Source organism: Odontesthes bonariensis, chromosome 9 (assembly GCF_027942865.1).
Source record: "Odontesthes bonariensis isolate fOdoBon6 chromosome 9, fOdoBon6.hap1, whole genome shotgun sequence".
Classification (NCBI taxonomy): Eukaryota; Metazoa; Chordata; class Actinopteri; order Atheriniformes; family Atherinopsidae; genus Odontesthes; species Odontesthes bonariensis.
Window position 1 is genome coordinate 10,912,012 of NC_134514.1, and position 13,852 is coordinate 10,925,863.

Sequence of the window (13,852 nt, forward strand, 5' to 3'; positions counted from 1 at the left end):
TATAATGCTCCTATTACTCATGTACCCATGACACATAATTTGATTTTGGTAAATCAAATAACGTTACACAATTTTGTACTCTTTAGATATCTTGTGGGATTTGCTCATGCATTTTTCTAACAGCGCCGCATCCTCTCCTGTTTGATCCAAAGGGATTACAAGTTACATTTGCAAAGTTTTTAATGATACTTTGGATGGGTAGTATAAACAAGTCTTTCAGTTTGAAGGTGATTGCGGTACAATGAAAATCTATTACAACTTTGGCAAAGCAATCATGTCCCTGTGAGTATGTTAATGAGGAAAATGAGGGCATGTTTATCTGAAAGATTGCTTGCTTGCCATGTTCTGTGACTGCAGTCACAGAGTCACTGAGTAAATATTGCTTTTTCCATTATCTCTTCCATGAAGTTGACACTGGTGAAACATCTCAACAAATACAGGAAGGCCTCTGAGATGTTTGCATCATATCACAGGACAAATCTTTAATTTTGATGATCCACTGATCTACTTCATCAGGTTTTACTTCCTTTATATGGCATCCCCATTTGCCTCAATGATAATTTGTGTTTAATGCTACTTCGTAATCTAACACCACCTCATGCATGCTGATAATATCCCTAGTAGCCTCATATATTCGTTTTAAAACTAAAAACTTGGAGGGCACATTTTTTCACCAACATCAATTCTTGATTTCTTGATTCTAAAAAACACAATACAGATCTGCACCAAAATAAAATGGATTCTTCGTCTGTCCATGCTCCACTTCATTAAATCTCATGAACATCGTTTGGATGTTTTTTGTTCTGTCCATCTGACAGACAAGGGAATTGAGTGTTGCACTGAAGGCAGTATTTCAAAGTACCTGAAATCATACTTTTTTTTACATATTTAAAATTAAACAGACAAGCTAAATGAACTGAGAATGTTTTAAGTTTATGTTTATGCATTTGGCAGACGCTTTTATCCAAAGCGACTTACAGGTAGGCAGGTAGGGTAACGGGGTCTTGCCTAAGGACCCCTACTGGAGGTAGTACCTTTCATGCAGGGGATTTGAACCCTGGTCACCCATGAAAGGTGGCAATCTTACCACTACTCTATCTAGTCCCACAGATTGTTATTAATAGAATGATTAATAACTACAGTAAGATTTCTACATAAAACCATGGTGGAGTGTAACTGTTCTGTGTCTGCCTCCCTTCAAAGTCACTGCATGAAGAGTATAGATGAAACAACAGAGCCTCATTCTGATGTAAATGCCACACTTGATTAACCCTTAGATGCATGAGTGACAGGACCCTACACTTTTCCATAAGTGGGTAAAAAATGAACCGTGTCAGAATCAATGCGCTTTTGTGCTATTTTTGTCATTTTGGTTAATAATAATCATTTGTAATATATTTTGTATCATTACTTGGTCCACAAAAGAATGATTTAATTAATAATAATTTTATTTTTAACATTTTTAACATTTTTAACATTTTTAAAACACGTGAAACATTTTGAAAATTGTAAAAAAAAAATGCACAACATGAATTTATACACCTGTGGCCATGGAAGTGAATGGAACAACTGAATTTAATTATTTGGGTGGGTGAGTGAATACTTTTGGCAATATAGTGTATGTCAAGGATGTTACACCACAGCACCATGGGTCACCTCTGTGTTTGACGCTTGCAGGTGTAGGTGCCAACCATCTGGTTCATGGTGTTGACACCTCCTTTTCTGTAGTATATGATGACTTTAGTTTTTTTCTTTCTGTTATTTTAGTCCACCACTTTGCTGGGATGCATTGTGCTCAGGAACACAACAGCCATTCCTTCTGTCGTAGAGTCCCCATTATAGTGAGATCCTTCTCCAGGAGGTGCTACGCAAGAGGCACACTGGTGAAGAATAGGTTAAAATCTTTTTGTATTTCTCTGTTGAATATTTCTGCACTCTGGCTTCATCACTGCTCATGTACAAGAGGCTTGATTTTAATGTGACCAGAGCAACAATAATGGAGGCAATCAAGATAATGTAATACTGAAAGCAGTTTAAGTAATGTTAATGGCCTCAGGGCTATTGAACTGAACTGAGTCAATGCATCCCTGTGCATCCCCAGTTATTTCAACACCAACAATTAACAAAAAACCTTGGGTGTACATGTTTCTATTAGTGTTATTTTTCTTGTTGGCAAAGAGCCTAGACAGAAATTATACCAGAGTGCAACTGTTGGCTGTTTCAATGAACTGATTAAGATTGAAACCAGGCTTGAAGATTCACTGAAGTCACCCTCTCACAGTTGTCATGTGTTTTTTCAACTATGTGTTTCTTACACTGACTTGTATTATTCATTACTATGAGAGGACAGTTATCAGTCAAGATACAGAGAGCTCAAAAACTGTCCTGGCTGAAAATCTGATATAAAATTCTTGACAATCTCATACCGCAGGTGCTGGAAGGTAAGCTTGTGACAGAGAACAAATGCTTGATCTGTAGAATATGAAGTTCTTAAACATTCAACATTCAAGTTCCTGAGTTGCTTAACAGGTACTTATTTTCATCACAGAAAAAAACTTTTTCAGTGTTTTGAATGATACAGTAAGTCATTTTTAGAGAAGTTAGTGTTTTTATATGGTTTAATGCAACACATTCCAGTGGGCACTTACCACACTAGCAAAACAAACAAACAAACAAACAAAACAAAAAGTATGGCAATTTGGATGAAAGAGCCAATAAAGTTGCATAAATTAAAACACATCTTTGTATCATAGAAATATCCCCCAAAACATTAACTAGTACATTGAGAAAAACATGAAATAAAGACAATGAAATATTCTTAGCTGCCATGCTGCTTCTCATTTACCAGTACTAGCACATATAAAGGGAGAGAGTGCATATTCATGTTTGAGTTCTCTGTCGTCGCAAACACTGAGATTATTCACCTGAGATTATTCCGAATTTCTGTTTGTTGAAGACAAACACTGTCTCACAAAGCAAAAAGGACAAACTTGTTTTTTATTAACCATGGCTCTTTGAACAAATTAGGAAAGATATTTCTGAGTATGCTTACTGATGTAGATTCTTGAATGTACCTTTAACAGCAGGATGTGGGTGTCATTCCAGTTCACCTTTTCTGCAATCTTACATAATTATGGGGAGCTTACCACAACAAAGGAGATGGGATTAGTTTTAAGCCTTGCAGCTGGCTGTGAAAAAATAAGAATGTCAACACTTCCACCTACTAATGATTCAAAAAAAATTTAGCTCAATTTCCACCCTTCACTCCCTAATAAGATATTGAGTGAGACATTCGAATGGCTCCCTTCCTTTTTTCAAACCCAATAATGTGTAGTGTTTGCAAACTTTTCTGCTCATAGCTGAGACTACAGACACAACCCAAGCCTCTGCTGCACTGACTTGTCTAAATCTCTCAAAATGATTTCATTTCATGCTGAAGTGAACGTGAGCAGGTGGTAATTTTTCTCTGCTTGCATGGTTTCAAAGAAAGGTCAGGGTGTGAGTGTGGAAGAATTTCGGACTAGTTGCAGTTCCAAGACACCAGCACAGCAGAGCAAGATGCTATTTATTTCATGGTTATTGAGTGACTGTGCTGAACACCTTGCATGAGTACAATGTAATTGTCAAAGACTCTTCTGGTGCAGCAGCACTGCTTTTCAATAGTCACTGAAAAGTTGGACTGGATTAAATTTGGAGTGCAAACTTACGTACATGCAGTTGCAATGGTTGTGCAGTGAACATCAACAGATGTTATAGTCTTTAGACGGTAGTTGAAAGAGTTAGACACAGCTATTTGTTACAGTGCGGAAGTAAAATCAAAGCCGAACATTATCCTGTATGACAGCAATAAACAACTCTCTCCTAATCCTCCAGCCATGTCACACCCCTATAGAGTATGTGCAGCACACACATTTTCAAGAACTGGAATGGAAAGCTCACATATTCAGGTGCTCCCACTCAAATCAGCTTGTTAAAGTTAATACACTATCTAAACACATGACTACCAAAGCTTAAGTGAGATATATATTTACCTCAATGAATAAATAAGGAAGATTGATATTTGTGTCTTATATGTCAATTGGCTTTTTAAAAAAAAATTGATTATGCTAAGGTCATTTTCTACACAAATAAACTTTCAAGCTTCTCCGTATCTGTACATCCCACTTTAATCTTTGGCAGCTAATACCATCTCTCGTCAGAAGGCTGCAGCTTAAACAGACATGGGCCATGGTACCCTGCCAATAAAACCGATTTAGATAATAGTCAGGGTCTCCATTGCACAAACAGTACACATGATTCATCCCTTTCCTTCTTTTCTGGCTTCCAATTATCTATTTATAATGACTAGTTTCTTTCAGTAATAGGCTGAGACTTTTTCCTATGTGCATGTCAGTAATCACAATTTTTCCACAACATATTCTAGTCACGCATTGTTATTTGTTATGGACTGTTTTCATGTTCTCTCTACTGGGACTTCCCTCTCTACGACCGATTTCCCTGCAAGCGCAATGAACTTTATTTGTCTAATCTAATCTTCTCTTAGAGGCAGCTGGCAGACAGTAAGTATTCGGGGATTTATCTTAAACGCTATCAGTAGCCTGACTTTATGACAGAACACTATTCATTTTACTGTTGGACTTAATATAAAACCAGTCTTGTGCAACTGATGGGTAAAAGCTGGTGGAATTTTGACCGTCATCACTTGCCCCTTGTTGTCCTGGCCCGTACCTGCAACCATATTGCTGCACATCTGCAGAGGATTAACACCTCCTGTATTATCCACTTCGCATTTAGAAAGAGAACCCTCATGGGCTCAATATTGTAAATTGACACTAAGCTCATTCAACAGAACTTAATTGATCGGTCATAGTCATATTATCCTTACAGAACACAAGAGACTTTTATGAGAATAATTAATTTGTCAGCCTTTTCACCATTCATTATCAGTGTGATTTGATGATTCTAAATAGACAAGAAAAGACATTGCTTCCACGGAGGATCACCTTTTTAAACCACACTTTTTTATGGTCAGTGCAATCTTCGTTATTCAGATACTGTCAATGAAGTATCCTCTTGGCAAAATGAGATTGTAATTATCTAATCCCAGACTATGTAACACACAAGACTGGGTGAACTGTCTGTGTTTGAGTGAGAGACAGAGAGAGAAACAGAGGTTGCATTTAATAATCAAATCAATAGAAAAACGAAAACACAAGTTACAGTATGAATGTATATGCATTCACAAACTTTTAGCTCGCTGAAATCTAGTAAAAAGATTCAGTTTGGCACAAATTATCTGCAGGTATGAATGAATAATTACTAACAGAAATACATCTTCTACACAACACAGGTATTTATACACATTTATAGTTTCATTTATAATTTCTAGATCATAAAGCTTCTACCTGTGCACATTGCTGGAGAGTTCGTAGAACACAAAGTCAAAGTGGTAAACAGAGATAATAGGTTTTTTTGTGGTTTCTGGAGACATAAGATACAAAAGTTTATTTCTGCAAATGCAGTAGAGCTCTGTTGCTAGCGCGGCTAAAGCAAAACATACAGTACTTCATTTTGATCTGATGAGATCACTGCAACTGAAGAAAAATGTCTGTAGCTCAAGTCTCAGTTGCTCACCTGCCTCAAGGTATTTGCTAACTGCTATTGTCAGTTGGATTACACAAAAACTATTCGGGCAAATTCGATTAAACTTGATGGAGAGGTACATGAGCAAACAACCAATTAGATTTGGGTACAGATTCAGGTCACTTTCTTAAACTGCAGAAAGGTGCAAGCATTCGGGCATAGGCTTCCACTATGAGTAACTCGCTAAGTCTCCAAGGGAGATCTTTACATTCACAATTTTTCCAGTTAACAGATGGAAAGCACAAGTGTGACAAGTGAGATGGTCTTGACTGCAGCAGCTCTTCTCATCTGCTCTGCTCTGGAGACCCTGCTGGCGGAAGTGAATCCTCTGAGGATAATGCTCTCATGTTCAAAGCGTCAACACCAATGATTCAAACAGCACTGACAGAAATTTCCCCATCCTGAAAATGCTCTTCATCCAGAAGTTGTGATAGCTCAAAGAGGCTTTCATTCAAATAAAATTTAAGAATAATCTGAATATTCAGGCAATATGAGCTCAAAACTTTATGGGTATGGGAGTACAGTGAAATATGACAAGCTGAATTTCCTGTACAATGACTGGCTTCAGGTGCCATCTCCTTGTTACTGTTTCCTACTTTACGAGAATATTTTTAGCTGAATAGCTGCTGTTTTCAGCAAAGTTTTAACAGAACTCTATTGACTGTACTGCTCTTACCAATAATTACACTTAAGCCATGTTGTTCTTTTCATGTCAAAAGCAGAATCTCCCTGAAGGGATTGTACAGTTCAGTTATTGAAGGTGTTTGATACGATTCTGTAACTTTAAACCCACAAAATAAAATAATGTATTCACAATTTCCCCATCAGTTTTATACTTGGTTATGAGGAAACAACCTCCATCAACATGTATGCCTAAACTAAAAACATATAATCAAACATTTAATCACAAAAATAAAGCATGAAAAAGAATACATAAAAAACATGTACTATTTAAATGGCTAACTTTCTTCTGTGAAGGTGTAGTTCATAACCTCATTAGTTTTAAATCAGTGACACAACTCAGACTATAAGCTAAAGACAACAGTCTTAATTACTAATTATAGAGACACCCTGCTTTCTGATTCCAGGTTTGGGTAAATACTAACAATTAAAATTCAACACCAGACAAACATCAACCTAGGATGTTGTAGCTGATGAACTATTTTGATTTACGTCAAGGATTTTCCTCAGCACGCCACTGTCTCACCATCATTCATTACTACATGACTGGCTGAGTTCCACTAGGAATTTAATTTGTTTCCTACAAATAGCTTTCAATTCATAGGTGTGTTAGACGATGTCTGCTTGAGTTATTGCGCTGCTTCAAATGCTTGAAGCTATTAGATTTCTCATGAACTTGTGCCAGCCTACTGTGCTGTTAGGACAGTGTAAATTTAGCGCCACAGTACTGACAAAATCCGTAAGTAGAGGAACACATTCTGTTTTACAATGTTCTTTTCATAGACAGTAATGGGTTTTCCTTTATTAACTTTTCATTATTGCATTCGCTGAGCACAACATGAAGCCTTTCGTTATCCTCCCTTCTACTAAAGCTTTTGTCACCAGTACGAGGCAGCAGTCGCTTCCAGTTTCTATGAGAATGAAGCATTACAGCTGCAATTTAATTTTTCAAGATGGCAAACAGCCAGAAGAAGAGAAGCTTAATTCCAAAACTGGAGCTCAAAGCCTTTGAAAGATTCTCAATAGTGGTCAGTATATCACTAAGTCTGCCAATTAATTATCTGAGACAGAGAAAAAAGAGAACATGAAAAATTGGCATTGGTGTTAATAAAAAACATTTCTGCATCACTCCAGTATATCAGGCAATATTTTACAAGAATTTATGTCCATTAAATTCTAACCTTTTTCTCCCTGTACCTCTGTTTGAGGTCAAATGACTCTATGTTGAGTTCAGAATAAAAGTGAGGCATTTATCTGCCAATGAACTAATGGGAACTATTAACAACTTTATGTAGAGCACATTTTAGGGGGATTACGAACCTTCAACATGCTGTAAAGACCTTTAATTTCATGTTCTAGCTGCAACAAATTGTCTGTTCATACTTTAGGAATCAATAAATGGAAAGAACACAATCCTATAATAGCCCACTAATGAAAGTAAAAAGCAAAAGTTTTCAAATATTTGTACTTTTATGCCAAGATAGAGCACATTTTACAGCATTAGGGATCATTTTTCAAAGATTCAGTATCTCCCAGAGAAAACCGTATGCTCCACTGTAGGGTTCAGAATGTTCATATGATATAAATAGACACATATTTCCAAAATGGAGAGTAACCTCAACATGCAACTCAGTCAGGAAAACACTCAAACACACGTTCACACAGTCCCTCTTAATAAAGGGTACAACATTAACTATACAAAAACATTTACATCTGTGAATGCATAACATTTCCATGACATAAAACACACACATACACACTGTACATACATACATATTCCTACAGGTTCGCTGTTTGCTTATCATAACTCCGTCTTAGTGCTCTTTTTCAGTTGATCTGAAGTCTTTGCTCTCAAGTCATCCTTAAGCCACTTGTTGAAAACAGCAACAGGGTCAATGTTCCAGTGTTTATGGAAGGAGATGGGCACCTGGTGAGCTAAGAGGTCTTTGGCGTAGTCCTCTGGGCGTGCCTGAAAGTAATGATCGAGTCCAGTCATTTATATTCGAAAGCAGTCACAAGAATCCACAGGGAGTATGAGTCAAAGCACTAAAACTAACAATCACATTCAGATACTGCATACTGATATAGGATTCCTCAGTATAGGTACCAAACTTTACTTACCTCTGCTAACAGATGAATGGACAACATGACACTGAATCTCCTTCTTTTGCTCAAAAACTAGAACAATATTTTGGAAAGTCAGAGAAATAAAAGCAAAAAGGTAAAAAATAAAGTCAGGGATGGCTGAGTCCCATTTGGCTGCTCTCAGTGTCCTCACACTGTATATGAATTGTAATGAACGTATGTGCTTTTCCATACTGGGTCAGGAGGTCACTGATGTATTTTAGTCCAAGACCATCCAGACCTTTATAGACCAGCATCGGAACTTTAAAGGAGAAGTTAGTTTTTTTTTAAACCTTATTTCTGGCATAAAATACGTTCATCTACTCACCGATATCAGTTTGATGAAAGTAATATTTAGATCACTCGAGATACTTGTATATCCATATAACGGGAGAGAACAGGGCATTGACAATACAGCCTCTAAATAAGGCATTATCTGTCTTTATTTCACCAATACTGAACAAATCTGTAGGCAAAGACTGAAATGTCTGCGAGACAGCACTCTTTTCTGTGATGACGTGTCTGTGTGCATGAATTATGAATGCAAGGGGTAAACTAACAGCACCAATTTACATATTTCTCACAATGGTGAGCTCTGTACCACACAGTTGTTGTGCTCACCCTGAAAAGATTTCAAAGTCTTCTGTATCATTAGCCAATCGTACACCCTAGTTTCTCTGTCACCACAGTTTCACACTGCACTGCAATGATAAGCAGATTATTCGACCCACTTTGATACAATCTGCGGTGAAAAACAAAGTGGAGAGGAGTTGTGCCCTTCAATGGAAAATGGCTTTAATGCAGTCCTATTCACTTTTAAAAAGATACCAGGCCCAATGGCTGACATTAAAACCCTGATGTTCTCAGAGTTGTATGCTTCTCTTTTCTTTCAACAAATAATAGACACATCCCTGTTTCCAATCACTGTATTCTCAGCATGTCTTACCACAGAACTGATAATCAAAAGCTTTCTGTTTAGTTATTGTGAACTTCTGGTAAGGCAAGGTAGGCTTTTGTTTGCCTGCCTGGAGAAGTGAGTCCTTCATGGCCAGGATCCAAACAGCTGGGGGAATTGTCTGTTTAAGAAATTGGTGCCAGAAGGCTTTTGTTGATTCTTTAACTTTCGATGATCCTTTAAAAAGACTATCTACAGTTGTTTGTTAATCATCCATGTCATTGGTGGAAGAAAACATCCCTATATAATCAAAATTAGCCATACGTATGAATCTGTGGGTCTTTTGTATCCGTTAGGAGGTAGTATTGTGCCTGACCACTGTATACAATAAAACTAGAATAAAAACTTCTAAGTCTGTCAGACTCAGAACATAAGAAATATTTTACCGCTCGTCTGCTTGTACAGACTCTATGATAGCACTTAAATTAAGCATAGGCAGAGACAGAAAAACCTATGCGGGTCTTCGGGGCTTTTAAATCATAGATATGTGCCAGTTGTGTTGTAGATTATCACTATGATTGATGTCTGAATCTTTCCCTGGATGATGAAAAACTGCAATGAAGTCTGACTTTTTTTCCCACTGTATTCTAAAAGACATCACGAACCTCACTGCAAAAACCGGTGCTTGAAAAATGTTTCAAGAAAAAGAAAGGAATTTTAAAAAAAAAATTGCATTTGAAAACCTCTATTATTCTCACATTTGGTAAAAATAGAGCGGGAGACACAGAAAGAAGAATTGGTAAGAATATGAATACAACCTGGTGGAAGAGAGGACTGTGTGTGACGGGAAGCCCGAGAGCATTGAGGCACATTCCCAGCACCATGTCATCTGGCGCATCATTGCTGTAGCACTTGCAGCCACTGTTAAGAAGCCGAGCCACAGTCTCTCTGCTGAACACCATACTGCAGCACCACAGCAAACATGTAAAAACAGATGCACAAGACAGCCAGTTTAGCTCCACCGTAAATCACCAGGAAAGAGGCAAAGAAAAACATTCAGTGCAGTAATTCTCTCGGCTATCATCTCAGAGGTCATAGTGTATATTTTATTCATTCAGTAGGAGGCCAGCAAGGTAAAGTCAAACCGCATATTGAGTTGACGCATCTTTGAAATGAGTAACAATTACAGATAAAAAAACTAAACCTTTAGCTGCCAGAATAGTCACCCATGGCCTGTACAAACAGCTTTTCTTTTCTTTTACTTTACTTCTTTTTTTTTTGGAGGATATCAATATGAGAAAACTGGCAGCTGTAGAATTGCAAAGTGTCACAGCTACAGCAGGGTCCCTGAATAGATTGTCTCGCACAGCTCAAGATTAATCTTGTGTACAGATTCCAAGTGCCAAATTGACAAAATATCCACTATAGAAATGTTATGGTCTCACTTTAAAAATGTGTGAGATATGTGATAAAACCAAGGCAGTAAAATTTGGAATTTAAGTGATTAATTACAGTTTTGGATGATATAACTTCTTACAGTGATCAACAATTTGTATTTGTGTATGTGTGAAAAGCATCGAATTCCTGTCTTTTTGTATCAGCTGATAAGACAGGACAGTTTATTGACTGTGTTCTGTAGTAATCTACTCTGAATATTTATAGGGATATCTTTCCCACAGTGCATTCTGCAAACTAAAATTTCCACTACACTGAAAGGGATTATCTGTAAACTGTACATTTAAGATAACTGTTTGTTCATTATACACTCTATAGTTCCTTTGCAGCATTTCTGTCTCCATCATTGTTATTCCTAAAGCATCTGAGCAGTAAAACGTACCCTCCACCTCCTGTGATGTAACTGTAGCCCCCTTGGCTCAAGCCGTAGCCGTATCTCTCTCCAAGACACACTGGCTCAGAGGGGTCGTAACAGCTCAGCAAGATTTGCAGTCTGGGGAGGCTGTGACGAAAAGGACAACTCATCACACACACTCATCATCATCATACAGAAACTTGTGGGCCTAAATGCCTATGAAACTGTCCATTTAGAGGCTGGAATAACTGCTCTTCCCTGGGCACTTCCCAGAGGCTTCCACATGACAGGATAACCTTACAGAAAGTAACACCAGCTGGATGTGAATTTACAATCTCAGCCTCTTAGATGTTAAACGGGATGGTAATATCTCTGGAACTCATTTTCTCAAAATGACTTCATGCCAAGAAACGGCTACAACAGAATCATTTAGAAAATTTATGAAAAAAGTCAGTCAAACTTTGGGATAAATGAAAGACATTTAAACAATGAAACAATGTGTCTCAACTGAAAAAGTTAAAGAAAGAGGTAAGAAAAAATCTTTTCCAGATTATGAAATTATACCTGATGAGTGTGTCATCATCCACAACAAGAAGCCATTTAGTGTTCGGGACAGCGCTGCTTAGAAATCTTTGAAGGATTGCAAATGTTTTCCCACAGTGGCCTGGAAATAGAGACACGCTATCAATAGAGTAGCTCGTACGACTTAATCACATATTGACTGTGTGCTGTATTCTGGTTTAAAAAGATAAATTACCCTGTTAGGAAGAAAAAACATAATGGTGAAAGCAGTTATATACATGTTTACATGCCTGAGTGGACACAAAAACAAACACAGGACAATAGCAGTAAAAACTACAGTTATCAATAATGTAAAAGTAAAGCATTTCAAGGGAAAGAGGCTAAAAAACTGGCACAATTACTAACAGAAACAGCAACAAATTTTACAGGTCCAGATTTGGGATTCTCATGATAAGAGCCTTTGAGAAGACACTAGTTATCTTTTTCTTGTAATTCCCCAGTTTTTGTGCATTATGTGGAACCAATCAAATCAAATCAAATCAAATGTATTTGTATAGCACATTTCATGTACAAACAGTTCAAAGTGCTTTATGAGAAATCATGAGTTCTGGCTCCTGCTCAAGGACACCTCAGCAATACATTTATTTGTAGGCGCACACATCATCTGCTCCAGACATCAAACAGGTGAACTCCTGTTTAAAGGTCTTCTTTAACGACTATATTTTTAAAATTTCTATTGAACAGCTTTCAATAAAACATTCATGTTTGGCCTTTCCATTCAAAAATACGTCTTTTACAGGTTTGTAAGAAGCTAGAAAACTCCTGTCAACATTCTGACATCTCACAGAAATAATAAGCTGTGTTTGACATGATGGTCCAGAAAGATCAAACTTCTATTCTGGCATGTGAGACATGACGGCAAGATGGAACAAAATGCTCTGCCAACTCCTAAAAACAAAAACTGTGATGTGGTAGTAAACAACATATTCCAAGAGCCCAAAGAAATATATCCATCAGAATCCAAATATCTTCACACCAACGGCATGAAAATCTCTGGTGGCATCCATCACAAAGAATACTGAGGCCTTACTGTTTTATTTATAAGGCACCCAAGGTGTTTTTTTTCACTCATATCTGAATAGGGAATAAGGAAGGACACCTTGAACTGTAGACAGGAATAAAATCCCAAAACAACCCATTTAAAGACAAATTTCAAAACAAAGCTTATTTTTAATTTTAGTCGGAGGTGGTCAGCGATGCTTCAGTCTCGAAAAATGAATGTTTCATGCTGTGAGAATGATTAAACATCCATATGAAAGCAAAACCCACAACTCCTACGACATTTAAGACCACAGAAAGCTCCTCTTTTGGCTCAGAATTGACTGTTTTTCTTTGGGTGTTTTTTTCTCCCACAACATTTGACAATGAACACAGCATAAAGTGTATTCCTCTTATAAAAATCCTATGCTGCTTTCCAATTTCAGGGTCTTGCATCACCCCTTCCCACATGAACAGACAGTCTACCTTTATAAGTTCAGGTTGCTGAGTTTCTTTTTCCATTTTCAAAATACATATTTATTGTAAGAATCCATGTTGTCATCAGAGTTAACTTTTCTTTATGACAGCAGTCTGAAAGGCCGGGCGTTTTAGAAGCCATGTGGAAAATGCAGCTTTTTTTTGGACTATCAGAACAGAATAATTCTATTTATTTTGTACATTTTGATTGGTTCAGATGTGGATCCATGATAAAGCCCTGAGAGCACAGACAAGTGTAAGTGTGACAAGTATAATCTTCTGACATTCTGATGCCTGATGAACTTCAACAATGCTCTCAGCATTGATTAGCATAAATCCTGGGGCCCCGAGGACAGAGCAGAGAGAAATAAATAAATAAAAATTGTGTACGTGAGCAATCATCTGTCATCAAAGGACAGATAAACTGCTTATTTTTGCTCTGACCTTAGTCATTTATAATTAAATTGCACACTTACCTGAATACAACAGTGACTTTGTGTCCCTAAACGACCAACTCTCTTATAAAAGTTTTTTTTCTGTGTAAGTCCAGTCATGTTTAAAAACTTTTTCTAAACATCAGATTGGAATCACTGTGCCAATCCAATCTAACGTACATACTCCAGGATATTAAATCTATTATGAGCTGCTTGACTGACAGCATA

The 13,852-nt window shown here is 37.3% G+C and overlaps 1 protein-coding gene across 2 annotated transcripts in view; it reads right to left on the minus strand.

Annotated features, from left to right (window-relative positions):
* Window positions 1–5,162: 5,162 nt before the first annotated feature.
* The window catches only part of b3glcta (beta 3-glucosyltransferase a), a 74,027-nt gene continuing 65,337 nt past the window's right edge, over window positions 5,163–13,852 (minus strand). Inside the window, exons 12-15 of one of the 2 annotated variants that reach the window (XM_075473106.1) lie at window positions 11,718–11,817; window positions 11,181–11,300; window positions 10,162–10,306; window positions 5,163–8,293 (exon numbers count right to left, since the gene is read on the minus strand). In XM_075473106.1, coding sequence (XP_075329221.1) covers window positions 8,126–8,293; window positions 10,162–10,306; window positions 11,181–11,300; window positions 11,718–11,817 — 533 coding nt within the window. In that variant the 3' untranslated portion in view covers window positions 5,163–8,125. Of the gene's footprint in view, window positions 10,307–11,180; window positions 11,301–11,717; window positions 11,818–13,852 lie in introns of both variants that reach the window. The other variant, XM_075473105.1, reaches the window with a different exon arrangement.